The 21260-nt window shown below is 43.9% G+C and overlaps 2 protein-coding genes across 2 annotated transcripts; both read right to left on the minus strand.

Annotated features, from left to right (window-relative positions):
- Positions 1-568: 568 nt before the first annotated feature.
- Positions 569-1519, minus strand: Or1k1 (olfactory receptor family 1 subfamily K member 1). The gene has a single exon (XM_076843120.1). It carries the CDS (start codon positions 1517-1519, stop codon positions 569-571), a length of 951 nt encoding a protein of 316 aa, XP_076699235.1.
- Positions 1520-8426: 6907 nt separating this feature from the next.
- On the minus strand, positions 8427-9410 carry Or5c1 (olfactory receptor family 5 subfamily C member 1). The gene has a single exon (XM_076846463.1). It carries the CDS (start codon positions 9408-9410, stop codon positions 8427-8429), a length of 984 nt encoding a protein of 327 aa, XP_076702578.1.
- Positions 9411-21260: the final 11850 nt, after the last annotated feature.

The raw sequence follows: 21260 nt of genomic DNA on the forward strand, positions 1-21260 counted from the left end.
TTCTAAATGTTTGTTGACGTAAAAATATAGTAATTCAACTCAGATGTGCAGAGTGCCCCTCCTATGTGCCAGACTGTGTATGGAGGGGTCAAACATGGGCACGGGAACTTTTATTCATGTCCCAGATGGTTGTGAAGTCAATTTATTTTAGAACACACAATGATATGATTGAAAATAAAGTTCCAGTCCCCCTAACCCACAGAGCAAGTCCCAGGGATTGAGTATGTTCCTAGATCACACTAAGTCTTTAGAAGATGTCCAAATGCCTGGGAGTGACTCTTAGAAGAGGTCATTATGTATCAGAAAGTGTCCAGATTTTGTCCCCTGAGAATTGGGTAAACTTGGGAAAGTCACTTCCTGTCTTTGAGCGCCAGTTTCCTTCTATAACACTTTGTGATGATATCTGTTTCCATGGGAATAAAGCGAGATTAGGCAAGGATCTGCTTCTTGTAGGTGTTCAGAAAATGATGACCATTGTTATGATTTTTGAAGGTAGCAGAGAACAGAGGATTATGTTTATGAGTTGTCGCTGTGGCTGATGAAATCTATTCTTGGTGTGGTCCGACCTTCAGGAGACACCAGCAGAGATCCTTTGCCCAGTGAAAAGGGCTTGGAGTGCCCCCTGCACATCGCGATTCCGGAGACTGTAGATGACAGGGTTCAGCATGGGGGTGACTATGGTGTACATGACAGTGGCCACACGGCCCCGCTCTGCCTTATATCGGGATGTGGGCCGGAAGTAGACTGCGATGACTGTCCCATAGAAGAGGCCCACCACAGCCAGGTGGGAGCCACAAGTGGACACAGCCCGGATCCTCCCAGAGGCGGAGGGCAGCCGGAGCACAGCAGCTGCGATGGCCCCATAGGAGGCAAGAATGAGCAGGAAGGGAGTGACCACCACTGCGGCACCTTCGGTGAAGATGAGCAGTTGGATGTGGCGGGTATCTGAGCAGGAGAGCCTTAAGAGAGGCTGGTGGTCACAGAAGAAGTGGGGGACTTGGTGGGAGGCACAGAAGGACAGGCGGGCCATGAGCAGGATGTGCAGGAGGGAGTGGATGTGGGACACCAGCCAAGCTGTCCCCACCAGGGTCATGCACACAGCCCGCGACATCCTTGTGGCATAGTGGAGGGGGTGCCGAATGGCCACATAGCGGTCATAGGCCATAGCGGCTAGGAGGCAGCTATCAGTTACTCCCAGGGCAAAGAAGAAGTACATCTGGGTCAGGCACCCTGCCAAGGAGATGGAGTGCTCATAGGACAACAAGTTGGCCAACATCTTGGGCACAGTGACAGAGGTAAAGCAGAGGTCAGCAAAGGACAGATGGGCCAGCAGGAAGTACATGGGTGCATGAAGGGCTGGGCTGGCCCGGATGGCAGCCACAATGAGCCCATTACCCAGGATGCCCGCCACATACAAGAACAAGAACAGCACAAAGAAAGGCCACCTCTGTCCTGGGCTTGTTGTCAGTCCCTGTAGGATGAATGGTGCTCCCTCTGAGGACTCATTGACAGCGCCCATGGATGGTCTTGATGTTCCCCTGGAACGTAGGGGTTCCTTTTTATGGTTGGGCCATGTCCACAATGTCTGAGGGAAAAAGTGAGGGTCTTTATTGTTCAAGGCGTGCTGGATGTGAGAAAGTCATGGATTTAGAGTCAGGGAGCTCTGGTTCTACACACAGATGTGACTGTGGGCAAGTCTTTACACTTCTGGACACTTCCTTCTTACTGAGCCTCAGAGTCTCAATCTGTAAAATAAAGTAATGTAAAATAAGGCAGTTGAACTAGGTAGTTGAACCAGGGCACTTCTGGCTTTGGTATTTTGTGATTTGAAAAAAAAAAAAGATCAAATGATATTGCTCAAGGATATAGAATAGGGAAGAAGCAAAATACAAAAGATAAAAAGGAGGATTAATTTAGAAATAGCTGATCAATAGGCATTTATTTCAAGAGAGAAAAAGTGAAAAGCAAGATGAACAAACAAAACCCCAGTAAAAAACCAGAATCAAAATGGTGGAGAAGAACATATCAAAGAAATACTAGAAAAATTGTGTGTGTGTGTGTGTGTGTGTGTGTGTTTGGTATCAGGCATTGAAAATAGGGGTGCTTAAACACAGAGTCACGTCTCCAGCCCTTTTTATTTTATTTAGAGATAAATTCTTGCTAAGTTGCTCAGGGCCTTGCCTAAGTCACTGAGGCTGGCTTTGAACTCATGATCCTCCTGCATCAACCTTGCCAACCTCTGGGATTACAGGTGTGTGCCACCATGCCAGGCTTAGGAAAACTCCAAATCTTATGGGTTCATGTGTTATATTAAAATGAATATGAGCTCACATCTCCTAGACATAAATAATGGAATTTTAGAACACTGGTGATAAAGAGAATAACAAATACTTCTCAAGGGCATAGAGTAAAGTGCACCCATGGTATTCTGATAATCAGATTGCCACCAGTTTTTTCATCAATTGTAGATGGAAGTACACAATTGTATAATATCTTTAAATTATGGAGAGGGGCTGTGATTGTAGCTCAGTGATAGAGCACTTGTCTAGTATATATGAGATACTGAGTTTGATTCTCAGTACCACATAAAAATAAATAAAATAAAGGTAGAGATGGGGATATAGCTCAGTTGGTAGAGTGCTTGCATGTACAAGGCCCTGGGTATCTCCAGTACCACCAAAAAAATAAAATAAAATAAAGGCATTATGTCCATCTACAACTAAAAAATATTTGAAAAATTGTGGAGAAACAAGATTTTGAATTTAGAATTTTATGTTAAGCCAAAATACTAATCAAGTATGAGAAAAGAAAGAAGATATTTTCAGACCTGTTTAAAAAAAAAAAAAGAACAGAAAAATCTGGGTTTGGGGGTTAGCTTAGTGGTAGAGCACTTGCCTAGTATGTGTGAATCCCAGGGTTTCATCCCCAGCACTGGAAAAGAAAAAAAAATCAGATGCAGCAACAAATGTCCAATCATACTAGCAAGGAAAGAAATGATAGTTTTTAAAGTTGTTTATTGTATACCTATGAAGCTGTTAACGATTCAAGCATTATCCTGATAAACCAGCCATGATACTGGAATGAGACATAGGAATTAAAAGAATGGTCTCTAGAGTCATGCAGACACAGGTAGGAAGTTCACTCCTTTTAATACTTTCATGACTTTGTTATTCTCACTGGAAAAAAAATGAACAAATAAATCTGGAAGATTCCCCATATCCCTGGAAAATTTTTTCATAAAATTAAAATACTTACCGAACATCTTGCAAGTGCCAAGGCACACGCTTTAGGGAGAAACTTGTTGGAACAAACATGTCTGTGGAAGTACAGATTTAACTCTTCTTTTTTTTAAGTGCTGAGGATCAAACCCAGGGCATCATACATGCTAGGTGATTTGCTCTATCCCAGAGCTACATCCCCAGCCACAGAGGCTTGATTCTTAAGGACAGAGGCAACTTGATCCAATACTTTTATTTTTTCCATGTCTGAATATCATTGCAGATACTTTGGAAAGTCCTTTAAGAGGGGCTTTAAAATGAGAGGATTTGGGGACACAGGTTTGCTGAAGACTATGCTGAGACTACCTCTGCAGGAGAATGATCTCTTATTTTAAATCTTTCTCTATAAAAAAATAAGACAATCAGATAGAGACCTCCTTATCCTTTGGTCCTCCTCTTCTTCCTCTACCACTTAAGAAGAACATTCTGGCATCGTCTCCCTATTAAGCTTTTTCTTCTTCTTTTTTTCAAATTACCAATCATTTCCAAATTTCTAAGAGGTGAAAAGCATAAAGGTGACTGGGTAGGATGGAGGAGAAACCTGATTTTGGAAACTGAAATTCCGACCTGTTTAAATTGGTCCCAATAAACATTCAGATATACTGAGCCAACTGTAGAAACATTTATATGTAATTGCAAACACACACGAGCAAGTGTGCAAACGTGCAAATACACAGGCATGATCAATCGTACCAGAAATATGGAACCAACATATGCATTCACTTTCAAGTAGGCAGACAAGTAGAACCATAAGATTTAAAGACCCAGAGCAGCATACGTGTAAACTCACAAATGCAATTGCATAAGCTCTTAGAGGGTGACAATTGTTTATATACACCTGTTCATGGTAGCATGTATCACCATACACAGATGATATGTGCTGTGAACCATCATGTACATTTTCATTGGCACCTTACTCTTTGTGAACACTCTCCCAGATGCCTGTTCATGCACACCCATTCACACCCAATCTCCTTGTTGATCACACAGTCATGCATAGCTTCAGAGTCCACAGTCTTGCACCTTCACGCATATGGCTACACTCACCTGGGCCCATCATGGATCTCAGAGAGATGTGCTGCCCTAGAGGGGCACTTCCACATATGCACTGCTTTCACTCCCAGTGACACCATTGTGCAGTGACGGCAAGGCCCAATCACAGCCTCACAAACAGCACATGCTCTCACACTCACACGTAGGACTCACACACACTGTCACACACAGGAGGACAGCTGCATATTCTGAAGCCTGACCCTTGTCCCCACGTGTATCCTCTGCCCTCCCACATCACAGGAGGAAGCAGCAGGGTCTGGATGTAGCTTGTCACTGGAGAGTCTGAGGAGGGAATGATTGGCTGCACTTATGGGACTGGGGACCTTGGGGGCAACTTAACTTCTCAGAGCAACCCCCTTTGCCCCAGACTTCATCTCTAGAGTAGGAAGAAGCTCAGCTCTGGGACTTGTTATCCTTTCTCTCTGGGCCCAATTTGGTGGGAGATGAGGTGATGGGTGCTGCTTCCAACTCAGGGGACATTCAGAAGCCCTGGGTATGGCAAAGCGGCTGCTCCCTGTGAGAAAGAAGGATGAGGCTGATCTCTGGACCCCCAGAAGAATGACGGGGAGTCCAGGGTTTACAGCAGTAGCTTCTGGGGTCAACCCTCCTGTGACCTCAGCTGGGCTCGCAGCTTCTTATAGGAAGTATGGGAGTCTGGGAGGCTTTGTCCGTCTGGTGACTATGGCAATATACATGGCTGTGTGTAGAGTGTGTGCTTGGGTGTGGGGAGAGCATGGCCCTGTGTAACCATATGTGTCCAGGAGCTTGAGTGTGTCTAATTGTGCAGCTGCATCTGCATCTGTGGGGGTGGCCACACCTCTGAGACTGTCCCTTTGTTCAGGAATGTTTCCCATAGGAGTCTGGATCTAGGGTGAGGGTGTGTTTTTCTCAGTATGTTTGTGCTAAGAGGGAATTGTGTCTACATGTAGCATTCCAGATGGGAATGGCTTTCCATGACACCATGAAAGAAAGATTCTAAATATGAAATTCAATGATCCCCTATCATCTGTGGAGTAAAGTCCAAATTCCCCTACCTCATATCCAAGCTGCAGGTGCCCTTCTCATCCCAGATCCTCAGTCTTCAAACTTCCCTCTGTGTCTTTCCCAATACACTCCTCTCAAGCCAGTTAAATTGGTCTTCTTAGAGTCTTCTTCCCACCTGACCTTACTTTACTCCTGTGCCTTTCTTTTACATTTGTCCCTGCCCCCAACATAATGCCCCTTCCTCTCGATTCCCACTCACGTTGCTGAGCCCAACTCCTCTGGTATAGTAAGTGCTCCAAATAAGAACCTCAGCTTTCCCCACTTCAAACTCACCACTCTTCTCGCTGTCTGTCCTAGTAAATAGTGTTGAAGGAGGTTAAAAGGGATATGTGTTATCAGAGTTAGTTGAGCCCTGCTGGGTATCTCACTTTAGAAATGGCAATCTGACAGTTTCTCTTCCTTTGTTCTCCAGGGTGGGCCCTGTTACTGACTTCAAATCCGCCCCCTCTCCTTTCTTGTTTTCTTATCTATCAAATAGGCCCAGTGTAATAGCAACTTGTTTCCTCCGGTTGGTTTCTAGGATTCATGTAGTTATTGTCTCTGGAAGCACATAAGCACATCCTGTAGGCCAAGATGTAGGGCACCGGCCCCTTTGGAAACTCTCCTCATCGTCGTGGGTGCTCCATGCCCTGAGAACCCAAGAAAGAAGCAAAGACCATAAAGGAGATCTTTGAGTGGATGAAAATCCATACATTATAAACTGGGGGCAAATCTTAAGTTCCCAGTCCTGCCATGGTCAACTCTTCCGATAATACTTCCAGCCTTTGTTGTGGCTTATGGATTGTTATGGTGACAGGAGGCAGGAGGAGTTGGGGAATTGGGAAAAGATGATAGAAGCTTGTAATTGGGAGAAGGGGTTTAAATTTATTTATCAAACTTTTGTCCAAATGTGCTGAGTTTGGGATATTGTATATCTGCTCTCAAGATACCATTTCATCAGGAAATAGGGTGATCAATTATGTTGGCTTGCCCAGGACTGAATGCATCTTGGGATATGGGACTTCAAGTATAAGACTGGAATAGTTCTGAGCAAAGAGGGATGAGTCTTCATTCTTTCAGGAAAAATATGAAGTTCTTTAAGATTCGAGGAGACATCTACATTCTTCTCTCCATTAGCTTGGGATCTCCAAGAAGGCCATAGTTACTAAGTGAGAGGACCCTGGTTCCGATAACAAGGAACATTACCTTCCCAGGAAGCCAGGTTGAAGCCTGTAGTCTTTCTGCAATCTAAGGGTCAGGTGCCAGGAAAGTGGAGGGATGAGGCTAGCCCAGACAGGGGCCCAAGGAAGAGACTCCATTGGGAGCCTTTTGGGGTCATATTGAAGTATTGCTTGAGTCCCACACATTGCCACCCTGAACCCTCTCATCCATAATCAGGGAAGAAGGGTGATAAGGCAGGAGTTGACATTTTTTGTTGGCTGTGTTCTGCCTCTTTTTGGAAGCTCCTGCCCCATAACTCCTGTCTTGCTCCTGCATGGAAGTGCTTCCCAGGCAGCCGCAGTGCCTTGGATTTGCCCATGTGAAACTGAGTCAAAAAGACAAAGGAAGTCTACAAAAATTGTGAACTATGGGTGTGTGAAGGCCCGAAGAACACTGGTTCTGAAGGGTGTACTTTTAACCCACGACTTGGTGCACTGCAGTTACTGTTGCCCAAGAGGTCAGGGTGATGGTGTTCCCTTTCCTCATCACAATCTTAGCTCTGGATGTCTTAATCTTAGCACAGAGCATTAACCTAACCATATGCTAATCTGAGTGTGTTTGTAATTCCAAATGAAATTTAACTAAATCTACCAATTACCAATATCTTAGGCTTTAAGAAACATTAATCATTTTTCATAACCTTAAGTCTTAAGTCACCAAAACATGCCAGTTTAATACATAAAATATTCTTGTGCCTTTCCTCCAGTTCTTACCCCAGCCTAACTGAAATAATTAGACCATGACTCAAATTTATCACAATCATTAATCACACACCACTTAACTGACATCTAATACAAACTGAACTGTAACTCACAGCCCCAATTTAATTAGTCTTATGTTCTAACCCCAAGATATTTGCAACTTTTCTAACTAGTCTTAAGTTTATCCAAACTCTGTCTCCTAAATTTATCCCATATTTGCTACTAATATAAACCAATCTGAACCCTAAAATTTACATAATTTTAATCCATCCATAAATTACCTGATTAATGTCTAATTCTATCTAACCCTAAGCCTCAGTTTTTCAACCGTTAGCCATACATAAAGGCTATCCTAACCATAATTCCAACCCTAATCTAACCATAATCATAATACAGATCCTAACCTCCACCATGAGCATGAACTAGTGTGACCTTGGCCAAATCCAAACCCAAGTGCAGGGATTTTTAGGAACGAGCTTCTGTTTGTCCTGCAACCGCTCAGCCATTTTCCTGAGATGTGAAATACACAAGGGTAGAATGTTTGCCTTATCAATTCACTCTGGTATGAGTGGCTTCTGAAGCTGCTTTCCTGTGGTCAAGGATTTCAGACCATACTCACTGGCCATGAGAATCCAGGAATAACTGGAGACCACACGGCTCTCCCTTAGCCTTTGTGGGGATCAGCTTCTCCTCCTTCTCCTCCTCCTCCTCCTCCTTTTTTTTTCTTTTAAAACAATGTAACTTTCTAAAAAATATTTTTTTTAGACATTGATGGGCCTTTATTTTGTTCATTTAAACCCAGCAACTCACACGTGCTAGGCAAGTGCTCTACCACTGAGCTACAGCCCCAGCTCCAATCAGCTTCTTTAGGTGGCAAATAATGCTATTTTACGTTTCCCGGTAACATCTGGGAACTTTTATATTTTGAACATTGAGGACCCTCAGGGAGCTCCATAGAAACATTAACCTGGTCTTGATCCCGGCTCTAGGGCTAGCCATAGACTACTCATGGCTTCCTGTCTCCCTCCTAAATGCTTCCATTTCCCCCTTGATAATCCCTTAAACAATGACAGAAGACATCCAAATCAGAACAGCTATTTCTTTACTCGCGGTGATGGGACAGAGTGTCCTCGTCTTTCCATAGTCAGACTTAACCAGCCTCCTGGGACCAATCCCTGGTACCCCGCCCTGGACAGCAGAATCGACTCCGGGTCCGCCTGAGGGCCTCCTTGACCTCCTTGTTGCGGAGGCTGTAGATGAGGGGGTTGAGAGCTGGAATGACAAGGGTGTAGAACACAGATGCCATCTTGTCTGTGTCCAGGGCGTAGCTGGAGCTGGGACGCAGGTACATGAAGATGAGGGTCCCATATAGCATGGCCACAGCTGTGAGATGGGAGCCACAGGTAGAGGCTGCCCTCCGGCGGCCCTCGGCCGATCGCATGCAGACCACAGCCCCCGCGATGAAGCCGTAAGACACAGCGATGGCCAACACCGTGGCTGTCTGGATGAAGCCACAGACGGCGAAGAGGAGGACTTCGTTGAGACTGGTGTCATCGCATGAGATGGCCAGTAGCGGAGGGATGTCACAAAAGAAGCTGTTGACCTCCCGGGAGCGGCAGAAGCTCAGGCGGAAGGTGAAAGTTGTGTGGATAAAGGCACTCACTGCCCCTCCCAGGCCTGATGCCCCCAGCAAGGCCAAGCACAGACGTGGTGACATAACCGTTGTATAGAGAAGCGGGTTCCCGATGGCCACATAGCGGTCATAGGCCATGGCAGCCAACAGGCAGCACTCTGCATCAGCCAGCCCCGCGAAGATAAACATCTGGAGGGCACAGGCTGCATATGGGATAGTGGCACGGGGCAGCAGCAAGTCCACTAACATCTTGGGGCCAATGGCTGAGGAATAGCAGGCATCCAGAAGGGACAGGTTGGCCAGGAAGAAGTACATCGGGGTGTGGAGCCGGGCATTCCCATAGATCAGCAGCACCAGGCCCATGTTTCCCAGCAGGCTCACCAGGTAGATGGGCAAGAAGATCAAGAAGAGGGTCACACGCAGGTCCCAGCGATCCGTGATGCCCAGGAGGATGAATTCAACAGGGGCAACCCTGGCCCAGGTGACATTCTCTGAGCTCATCCTGCTGGACAGAGACTTGAGGAGAGGCAAAACAAGAGGGAGATGAGAGGCCATCATGGAAAGAGAAAGCACCAGAAGTCAGGTAGACTTGGGTTTCAATCCTAACTGAAACAAAGTCGCTGTTAGACCTTTGACAAGTCACATAACTTCTCAAAACCTTTATTTTGAACACTGAGAAGTTATTGCAAGTTTGCCCTTACAAAGACAGGAGTCTGGTTTGTCTTACTTTTGTATCCACAATACTGAGAACATTCTCTGGCACATAGCAGATGCTCAATAAATATTTGTTAAATGAACGAGGATGAAATTTAGTTTAGTGTCTGGCCAAGGACTGAAAATTTTATGACTATACCTGCATTTTCCTTTCCAGTGTCCTAGGGAGGAAAAGAGAAAATGGAATGGGCAGAAAAGTCCCCTGATCCAAAGGGCAACTAATTATGGACTTTAATGTTTTCTGGGAGGACATTTTTCCATAGGAGTAAGACCTGGGAAAGGAGAGCCTTGGTATCCTTGGGGGAGAGTTTGGTGTGGAAAGAACAGAGAGGGTGAACTCCTTTACTGTGCTGATTCTTCACCTCTCTGAGCCTTGGTTTTCTCATCTGGGCAATGGGGAAAGCTGCAAGGATTTAGTGAGATAATGAATGTGAAGCATCTCACACAGGGCCGGGTACCTAACAGGCATGTATAGAAGTTCCAGTGAACTGAGTTGAGTTGAGTCAGATGCTTTTGGCTCAATACAGGAAGGAAGCAACTCCCAGGCAAGCAAAAATCAGCGTAATTCCCCCAAGGGCAATGTAGCTTCACACTCCCTTGCCTTTGTACTTGTTCCGTCTAAAATCCCATTTCTTCTTTTTGTGTTTGACACAAACTATCTCCAGTGTGAAGTCCTTTCTGATCTCCTCAAAAGAAACTAAATTTCCCCCTCATCTGTGCCTGCGGCAGTGGAACATGCATCTATCGCATCTATGGTAGCATGTCACCAGTCAATCCCAAAAGTTTTTGACGTGTCTGTCTCTCCTGGGGGCTTTGAGCTCCTTGTTTCAATAATCATTCAAAAAGCATTTATTGAATATTGCTATGTGATAAGAATGGGCCTGTAATTCATTTTTGATTTTCCAAGCTCTGGTGTGTAATTAGTGCTTGGTAAATGTTAGTTGAGTGTAAAAACAGTGAGAAGAGCATGGACTAGCAGCATTTAGGATTGGTTTTGAGTCCAGTTTCTGTCACTTCCTGCTGTAACTTCAAGCAAGTCACTTTGGCTCCCCTATCTCTGTTGCCTAAGAGGCAATGGGTGTGTAGCAAAGGGCCTGGAGCTGAGTGAAGTCTCTTCCCCTCCCCACCTTTTTTCAGTACTAGGGATTTAACCCAGGGGTGCTTCACCACCAAGCTACAACCCCAGAACTTTTTATTTTTATTTTTTGAGACAGGGTCTGGTTTAATTGCTTAGGGCCTGACTAAGTTGCTGAGGCTGGCCTTGAACTTGTGATCCTCCTGCCTCAGCCTGCTGAGTGTCTGGGATTATAGGTGTGTAATGTAAAGCCACTGCGCCCAGCTTTTTCTCTCTCCCTTTAAGAGAAGGTTGGATGTGTGGGAGGGGAACGGGGGATCATGAGCTAAAATTGAATTCCATGCATGTTTGAGTTTGTTGCAATGAACCAAACTACTACGTATAATTATTAAGCTCTAATTTAAAAAGAGAGGTTAGAAGTTTGGGACATCCCTTTCTGGTGAAGATGATGAAGGTCTTTCTACAAAGCACAGCTTGGATGAAAAAGTTTGAGGATACTGATACCACATGTTGGTGAGGTCCACGCTTGTGGAAATGTAAATTGGGACATTTTCTATAACTGTGCATACCCTAGTTTCTTAGCCTGCTTGAGTTTCTATAGAAAAGTGCCATAGGCCCAGTGGCTTAAGCAACAAACATTTATTTGTCACAGTTCTGGAGATTGAGATGTCTGAGATCAGATCAAGGTGTCAGCATAGTTGGATTCTGGTGAGGGCTGTCTCTCTGGATTGCAGACAGATACCTTTCTGCAGTATTTTCACATAGTGGAGAGATGGGGGAAGGGGAAGAGAAAGTTGAGAGAGAGAAAGAGAAGGAGAGAGGGAGGGAGGGAGAAAGGGGGAAGGAGAGAGAGAGAAAGAGGGAGAGAGAGGGAGAGAGAGAGAAAGGGAACATTCATTGATATCTTCTTAAAAGGGCACTGATTCTATCATGAGGACCCCACCCTAAGTGTTATGAGCCAGGGTACATGGGAAAAGACCAAACAGACTCCCTTTTACCCTGAGACTCCACATCATGTAAGAAATGCTTCTCCCATGGTAACACCCCGCCTCTGTGCCTATCAACAGTTGCTTAGCATAGCATGTTTGGTGACACAAAATGGCAATTCTTATACAATATAAAATTGTTCTCTTTTTGGTTCTCATTTTTCTTGAACAATGTACCTGTCAGAGATTGATTATCCAGACATTAGTAACCATTCTTTAACTTGTGATGTTTTGACCCACTCCCTCTTCTGCTTATGTTTTTAGATCTCATGACGTTTGGTTATGATTTTGAATCATAGCAACAGCCACTTATGATTAATATGGTTTTGGACTATAAAAGGTGTATTTGACCCCTGGGGAGGGGGTCAAAGGGTATAGACTTGCAGCCACCTGCCATCTGGTGGATGGTTCCGTCTCCTGCTTTAAGATTGACTCGGTGATTTACTGCAATCTCACCATGACATAAGGGCTTCATTTAACCTAATTATCTCTCAAAGGGCCCCTTTCCAAATACCAACTACATATTGGAGATTAGGATTTCAACATGGATTTGGGGCTCACATTCGTGTATTCCATCACACCTAGTAATTCCACTTATGGGTGTTTACTTTTGAAAACATTCACATGTGTATACAGGGAGACATGCATAAGGGTGCATGCACTTCTTGACTCTTCACAATGTCCAACCATTTGTGGTACCCGATTTTTATCAATTACCTCATGGGGATTAAATGAGAAAGGAGTCACTTAGATGCATCAATATGGAGAAAGCTCAAAACCAGAACTTGCAAAAAAAAAATACAGATTGATAAGAAAGTACAAAATAATAATAATAATAATAATAATAATAGCTGATTATTAACTGCAATCATTAGCAAAATCTAAAAAGTTGATCTCTTAGAAACAGAGGGCAGAAAGGTAGTTACTAGAGGCTGGAGCAAGGGAGGACGGGGAAATGCCAAAGGATCCAAAGCTCAGTTAGACTAGAGGACTATGTTTCGGTGCTCGATCATACTGCGTGGCACTTCATTGTCCTATAATAACCCTACCTAAGTGTTTGTCCTCCACCTAATTGAGCATCTTGAGTTCAGGTACCATGCCTAGTTCACCCTTCCACCCTTGGGGACACAAGGGTGTCTTTAGGGATCTCTCCCTTTTCCTACTTGGGGTCACTGGTGGAAAAAACAGTGGGCTTTCAGCTCCTCTCAACTACAGGTTGCCCATGAACAGAATCAGCTGCCTGAATGAAATTCTGTGTGCAGAACCCGGTTGACAGCCCACCCCTGTGTGTTTCGTTCTATCGACCTGGAAAGCCATCATCACTCACCTTTACAAAGTGAGGGGTGTAACCGCTTCAAGTGCCTTTCCATTTTTCCATCTGTTAAATGGGGATAATAAGATTTCAGGGCTTTTATTTTTTGCTTTGACATTTTTGGTGCAAAGATCCTTAAGCTTCAGTTAAGTAGATTTTATGGTGTGTGTGTGTGTGTGTGTGTGTGTGTGTGTGTAAGTAACAATTCTCCATTAATGTCTCTCTCTCTTGTTTACTACCAATGAGAAGAAAACTTGAAATTCTAGGTTGGGTGTGTAGTTCCATGTAGGACTTGCCAAGGAAACAGGAGGACTCAGGCTTCCACGAGAAATCATTTCTGGATATGCTCTCAGGTGCTAATCAGTGCTAGAGGAACCACATGACTGGACTTTAAGGCTCCTGGCTCTATTTAGTCTAAAGTTGACTTTCTTTTCATAATGTTTTTTTTATTGGTGCATTATGATTATACACAACAGTGGGATTCATTGTGACATATTAATACATGCACATAAGTTGATCACTCTCATTCCCCAGCACCTTCTCTTTCCCTACCTACTCCTCCCTCCCAGCCACATTTTTCTACTCTAATGGTTTCTCTTCTATTATTATTATTTTTAAGTAGTGCATTACAATTATATATAAAAGTTCATTTTCTAATCTTTTCAATTTTTCTGATTTGTTTAATTGCACATTTATATTTGAGTCCCTGGGTTTAAAGCTTCTGAAGTCTATGTATCTATTTATGTATCAATGCACATATGTACCTATCTATTCTAAGATTGTAAAAATATCTCCTATGTTTTTCTTGTAATACTTTCATAATTCCATTTTTTTGAGGGGGGGCAATACCAGGGATTGAACTCAGGGGCACTTGACCACTAAGCCACATCCCTAGCCCTATTTTGTATTTCATTTAGAGACAGGGTCTCACTAAGTCTCACTTAGCACCAGCAGGGTGCTAAGCTTGCTTTGAACTCATCATCCTCCTGCCTCAGCCTCGTGAGCCTTTGGGATTATAGTCCTGCACCACCTTGCCTGGCTCATAGTTTCATTTTTATGGTTAAATGTTTAGTGCATCTGGAATTTACTTTGGCGCATGTTGTAAAGGTAGCAAACTAAGCAGAAAGGGTGGGCAGAAGGTAACTTGGAGAGTTCAACATCACGGTAAAGTTGTGAAGTATTCCTCTCTTCAGCTGTAAGTTCTGTGAGAATGGAGGTAGTGTCTCTTTCTCTGTTATTTCCAAGTATCTGGTACAGCTGGGCACAAAGTGGGTGTTCAGTAAATTCTTTTGGAATGATGAAAGCAGCTACCGCATATATTCACAGTGACTGGCTAAAGGCTTTTTTGTATTCCATTCTGCAGCAAAGGAAATTCCATCAATCCACCCTCCCTGCTTGGATTAGGGTGACCAACTGTCCCAGTTTGCCTAGAACTGTCCCAGTTTTATCCCTGAGGGTCTTGTATTCCAAATACCCCTCCATTCCTGGTAAACTGGGATGGTTGATCCCTATGCCTTGGATTATTCTTCCCTTTCAGGAATGTGAGGAGCATGTGTGAGGGGAATGCTGTATGGAACCGATTTCTGTAACTGAAGAAAGGCTTTGCCTTCACATGCCTGACCTTCTTTCTTTTATATATATATATTTATCAGTGCATTATAGTTGAACACAGTGGTGGGGTTTGTTGTTACAAATCCGTGTGCTTGACTCCCTAACTCTTAAAACACTTACTGAGAACAGACTGGTCCCACCTGGGTCAATATGTGTTGGCTCCCAGCCTTCACTTCTGTTGCTGCTTCTTAAAGATTCGCTCTAGCTCGGGAGGCTGGTAGGTTGCATGGCTGGGGTCCCCACCTGGTGCATCTGATCTCTTCTCCAGTGTCCTCAAGACCCTTTCCTTCTCTGGATAGGGGTATATTATCTTGAAGGTAAGAAAACTGAGTTCTGAAGAAGGGAAGAGGCTTGTCCCAGAATACACAGCTATGAAGGGGTAGGTCTGGAACCTGAGCTCAGATCTCCTTATATTTTCTTAAAATGCTCTTATATTTCCATAAATATGCCTCTTAATAAATTACCAAGTTACTCGTTGCAGTTTTTTTTTTTTTGTCCCCTCATCTATAGATAGAGCAATTTGGACCAGATCAACATTTCCCACTCTACTCTATTGGTTGATGTCATTGGAATTACTGGTGGAATTTTGTGGAAAGCTACATTGCTGTACAAGTGTCCAGAAATTCTGAACAATTGATCTAGAGTGAGGCTCAGGAATCTGCAACTGAAAAAAAAAGTTCTAGATAGCTGGTGTGGTGGTGAACACCTCTGATTCCCCCTGGAAGGCTGAGGCAGCCTGGAAAACAGTGCAGGCCCTAAGCAATATAACAAGTCCCTGTCTTAAAAAAGAAAAAAAAAAAAAAAAGGACTGGGGTTGGGCTCAGTGTTAAAGTATCTTGGGTTCAATCTCTACCCATCCCCAATTTTTTTCCGGATGATTCTGATGTACAGCTGATCTGGCCCTCCCAAGCCGAGCTTCTAGTCTGGTTAAGGTGGCCTGCTGCCATTTCTCAACATGTGGCTGGCCCTTTTCTTAACAACCCTGAATTCTTAGCTTATTTCTCCCCAGCATGCAGTCATGTAATATGCCTTGACCCAGACACCAGCTGCTGTCCCTGTGATGGTGTGTGGTTATGGGTTTTAAGGACATACCTATAAATGGAGGTAGGTAGGGAGCTCTTCATCAGAGCATCTTCAGTCCAGTCTTTGGGGGTGAAAATGGCAGAGAAGGGAACAGAGATGCGCCCCAGCCGGGAGGTAGGAAGAGGGGACTTAAAGTCTTCTTGGCCCCTGAGGGAATGGCTTTCTGTTTTCCTCTTGAAGCTTCCTTCTCTCTCTGCTATCCCAGAGTCCATGGAGAATCTCCATATCCCTTGTGGATGCTGGGCCAGGGATGACTCGCTTTTTAGTTCCTGGGGAGATTAGAGAAGTTTGACTGAGTGGGTCCCCAGGCTCTATGTGGGGAAGACAAACATATTACTCCACGAAAGGGGTCCCTTTGGCTCACTTTCTTTGGAACTCAGTATATAAATATTTCAATATGCTTTAGAATCTTTGAAGCCCTTCTACACAAACTCAATTTTTTCTTGTGGTTCTAACAAGTTATGCTCTTCCTCTTGCCTGAAATATCTTGCCTGTTCCTCATCTACTGGTAAACTCTTCCTTTAGGAAAAGCTCAGATATTGTCTCCTGCAGGAAGACTTCCTGCCTCTGCAGCAGAGATACTCTTTTTTTTTGTAGTTGTAGATGGACAGAATGCCTTTATTTATTTTTATGTGGTGCTGAGGATTGAACGCAGTGCCTCATGCATGCTAGGCAATGCTCTGCCACTGAGCTACAGCCCCAGGCCCCCAGAGCTTCTCTTTTCCACTGTATATCTTGAAGATGCTCACACAACAGCATGAATCAGAGACAGACAAGGACCCAGATGACTGTGTATGATGCTATGCTAGACTGGAAACAAACTGAGGTCAGGGCCAGGTATAGAGTAAGCACTCAGGAAATCAAGTCAGAATTGCTAGAGATGGGTCCAGGCATAAATGATTTTTTTTTAAAGCTCTCATGATTTAAAATCACTTGGAATGTCCATGTAGGATTAAGAATCACTCCTTGGAGATGGGAATGGGGCTGAGCCTGAAGTCAGGGCCAAGTGACTCGGCTCTAGGGAGTAGGTGGTTATGATATGGCATCACCTAATTTCTATAATGTGACTTACAGCTAACCTGTCCTTCAGGTTAGCAAAGTGTTCTTTAGTTGTAACTAGTGTTTATTAATTCTGCTATGCTCTAAACTTTTCAGAGTGTGGGATAAAATTATGAATGGAAAAGCCATGGTCCCTTTCATGAAACTTGCAGGGAGAAAGGGTCAAAATTGACTAAACAAAAAATATTGGGGAGGGATAAGTATCTCAGGAGAGAGTAAAGGCATGTGCAAAGGCCTGGAAGTGGGAATGCAAGTGGAACATTTGAAGACTTGACAGAAGGCCCATGGGGCTTGTGCTCAGAGAGTGGTGAGAGGGGGTGCTACTGTGCCTACAGAGAGAGGCAGAGGCCAAAATAGTGGAGACTTTCTGGCCATGTGGAATATATGTCTTTCTTTTATATCCCCCAAATAATGAATAACTACTGAGAGGTTTAAGGAAGGGCCACATCATGATGAAATGTACGTTTTCAAGTGATCACTCTGATTGGTGTGAGTAGAAAGGATTTAAGGGAGACCAGTCAGGGGCCTGTTCATAGTCCAGGACAGAAATGACATTGATCTGGTCTGAGGTATGACAGTGTACAAGGAGAGAGGATTTGAGAGCATGGATTTGATAAATACTCTGGAGTAGAATCAATGGAACTTGGTGACGGGCTGTGGTGGGTGATGCAGAGGAAGGAAAAAAGCTCAATTGTTGACTTAATAAATATGTATGGAGTGTCTTCAATGAACCAGTTCCTATTCTGAACAAAGAGCCAGTGACATCTGAATCTTATGTTTTGTCAGAGGAAGAAAGATAATGAAGACAAAAACAAAAACAAAACAAAGAACTAAATGATATAATCTATTCAAGGCAATGAGTGCTATTATGTGATACCCATTGCTACAATACATAACAACAACAACAACACCCCCAACCCCCAGCAGCACTACCCTCGCCAAGACACAGTAATTCAGTATAGCTGTGTGCAATAAAACAGAGCCTGTCTGGTTGGTATACTCTTGGAATGACTGGTCACATGGGGTTTCCATGCCCTGGAGTTATATGGGAAAAAATTGGCTATGATTCAATGTTTTCATGACCTAAGACCAAATTCAGCATAATAAATTCTGTATTTTATATGTCAGATGGAGCCATCTTTCTCAGATACACTTATGTTTTCAGAAACTATAGTTGTGTGCAAGGTTTGGAAACCTATGACTTAACAAAGTTTGCTGGGAAAGTAAAGAAGAGAGAAAAACCATCACAAAGAGTTGATAGTTCAATGATACACTGTGTCTCAGTGAGTGTTGTGTTGCTATAACACAATGGAGCATACATATAGCCTTTAGTCTCTGATTTTTTTAAGATATTTTTTTTAGTTGTAGATGGACAAAATAACTTTATTTATTTTTATGTGGTACTGAGGTTTGAACCCACCTCCTCACACCTGCGAGGCAAACGCTCAGCCATCGCTGAGCCACAGCCCCAGCTCCTAGTCTCTGATTTTATTTATGTAGATTAATGTTTTGGGTTTGATCCATGCTACTCTCTGTGTGTGGTCTATCTTGGTTAGTGTTCTGTGGGCACTTGAACAACAGATTGATATTCTGCCACTGATGTCAGGTAACTTGCTGAAGCCATTCTTCTAGTTTTCTTCAGTGGCTTTTTAAAATGTCTGTTAATTAGTCTTAGAATTTCCAACTGTTAGGATAGAATGCTCAAAGAAATTTCTCGAGACGAAGTCTCATGCTCAGAAAGCAACATTTATTAGCAGGTAAGGCCTGCGAGGCTGCCCAGGAGAGTGGCACAGCAGCCAGAGTTATTTGAATAGGGTTTTTATATCTTTTTAAACAGGGAACAAGAGCAAGCTGAAAATGACCTTGGGTGCATCAAGCTAATATTGACCTGGGGTGCAGGTGTTTGGGTAACAACAGATTTTTGTATTTAGGGAACTTGGAAGTGGGGTGGTTATGGGAACAGAGTATCCTAAGTTTCTTTTTCTTGGCAGTTTATAAGTTTTGGTTCTGAGTCCCAGAACCAAAATGGAGTTACTAAGTCTAGGATATCCCATTATTTTCCCCTTTTTAAATTTTTTTTTTTGTTTTATTATGGCAAAGGGCTGAAAGGTCAGTCTTCTGTAGCTACTTGCAGCTGGGAAGGGGCAGTGGTCTCCAGGTAGGGAGTGTGGTCATGGGGTTTAAGTTTTTTTTTTTTTTTTTTAAATAATTTCCAGGTGTGGTCATTCTGTGATCCTCTGGGTATCCTTCAGGTTGGAGTCTTGTGTAGCTACCTAGGACCATATGGTTGGTTGACTGGTGAAGATCTTTATCTGGTTCATCAAGAAATTTTGGAAGCAATTGAAAATGCAAGGACCTATAAAAATTACTAAGAGAATCATTGATAAAGGCCTATTAGGGGGGCTATCCAGGGCCAGGAGCCCCCTAGGAGCTCCACACCCCAGGGAGAGTGGTCTCTTTTAGCTATCTCTGCGGCCAGTTTCATTAGTTTATTTGCCGCATATTTAACTATTTACAATTACAATATCAGAGTCTTCATTTCAAGTTAAGCATCTGTCTGCTTTAATGTGATTTTTTTCCCCATATATTAAATGTGTAAGTCTAGGGAGGAAAATGTGTTGAAAAGTCTGGGAACTTAGGCAGAAGGGCTTTCTATGGGGCAGAACGTCTCCTCCAGCAAAGTAGTCTTCATAAAGCCCATTTTATATCCTTGTTCCTCAAGCTGTAGATAAAGGGGCTTAACATAGGGGTGACCATTGTGTATATCACAGATGCCACTATTCTAAAATCTGCTGAAAAGGCCAGGAGGATGGAGCAGAGCCAGGACGTGACCACCAGCAGCTGGGGACACATGACAGTGGTGTAGTGCAGAGGCAGGCAGATGGCCATGTAGTGGTCAAAGGCCATGACGGTCAGCAGGAAGTCATCCAGCAGGGCCAGTGCCATGAAGTAGTACATCTGCAGGAGGCACCCAATGTGGGAGATGGTGTGCTGCTGCATGTGGATGTTCACCAGCACCTTGGGGACGATGGTGCAGGTGAAGCAGGTATCAATGAAGGACAGGTTGGCCAGGAAGAAGTACATGGGTGTGTGGAGGTGCTGGTCAGAGCCAATGGCCAGGATGATGAGCAGGTTGCCCAGCAGGGTGACCAGGTACATGCCCAGGAAGAGCCCAAACAGGAGAGGTTGCTGCTCTGGGTGCTCAGAGAAGCCCAGGAGCAGGAAGTCAGAGACGATGGTTTGCTTTCTAATTTCCAAGATAGAGAAAATAGAGCAGAGTGTTGTTTACAAAAAGTAGGTTCTAAAAATCACAGACTCCAAGAACTGTGATGTTTTTTTTTCTCTGTTCCTTCAAGAGGACACTGAGATTCAATAGTAGATACAATTACATGTATACAAACATGAAAAGTTTGGGGATCATGGACCATGATAATCAGGCATCACATTGGGGGTGTTGGTGTCTGGTTCCTGTGATCAGGCAAGTTGACCCCCATGTGTCTGAATGAGGCTGAGCTGGATTTCAGCTGGAATGAACCCTCTAAGCTTTAATTCCTTTGTATATTTTATAACAACTTTTTCAATCTCTTGTTGTGGAGCTTGTTTTGGGTTCATGTAATTCTAGGATTTGGTGGGTGATGTGAGGCGCACCTATATATGTGAGTGTGTATTTAAAGGAAGTGAAGCCAGGCACCATGGTGCACACCTGTAATCCCAGCAACTTGGAAGGCCGAGGCAGGAGGATCATGAGTTCAAAGCCAGCCTCAGCAACTTAGTGAGGCTGTAAGCAACCGAGTGAGACCCTGTTTCTAAATAAAATACACAAAAAGAGGAGGTGGGGAACTAGGACTAGGGATATGACTCCGTGGTTAAGTGCCCCTGGGATTAATCCCTGGTATACTGAGAGTGCTCTGCCCTTTTGTCTTCAAGGAACTTTCCAATGAGTTAACATGGATGTTAGAACATCATAAATGGAATAGTCCTTTGTCATTACAGGGCACATTGTTTCATTTTGTCATCAACAGTATCAGCTGCAGCATCAATTTCAGGATCATGGGCTTTAAGGTCTAGAGTGCTGGGAATCTTTTCTCTTTCTTTTTTCTCTGACTTCTTGGGCAGTCACTTGTCTCCCTGATCTTCCATTTTTCTGTCTGTGCAGTGTGTACCAGCTTCATAGAGTCACTGACGTTATCATGAGATAGCACGTGAAACGCACTCCTTCAATGTGGGAGTGATCATTAGTCCCAGCGCAGTAGCAGATGATGCACCTGAGCTGGGACCCACAGCGCCTCGCTCGTGTAGATAGGGGGCTTTACAGCTCAGTTTCTCACTCGCCTCTTTTCACTATTGTAAATGTTTGCCCCCTTTGAGCCTCACATTACTGGTAAATAGAAGCAGATAATCACCCTGCCTGTTGGATGTACTGAGGGGTCACAGGCTGGCTGGAATCACTTGAAAAATTTCTTTGTGAACCATGACGTACAGTTGAAATGAGCAATTCCAAGGTTCCTGAT

This window comes from Callospermophilus lateralis, chromosome 2 (genome assembly GCF_048772815.1).
Source record: "Callospermophilus lateralis isolate mCalLat2 chromosome 2, mCalLat2.hap1, whole genome shotgun sequence".
Classification (NCBI taxonomy): domain Eukaryota; kingdom Metazoa; phylum Chordata; class Mammalia; order Rodentia; family Sciuridae; genus Callospermophilus; species Callospermophilus lateralis.

Excerpts from the sequence above, each read along its gene's own strand:
- Or1k1 (XM_076843120.1), bottom strand. The coding sequence starts at position 1,519 with ATGGGCGCTGTCAATGAGTCCTCAGAGGGAGCACCATTCATCCTACAG.
- Or5c1 (XM_076846463.1), bottom strand. The coding sequence starts at position 9,410 with ATGAGCTCAGAGAATGTCACCTGGGCCAGGGTTGCCCCTGTTGAATTC.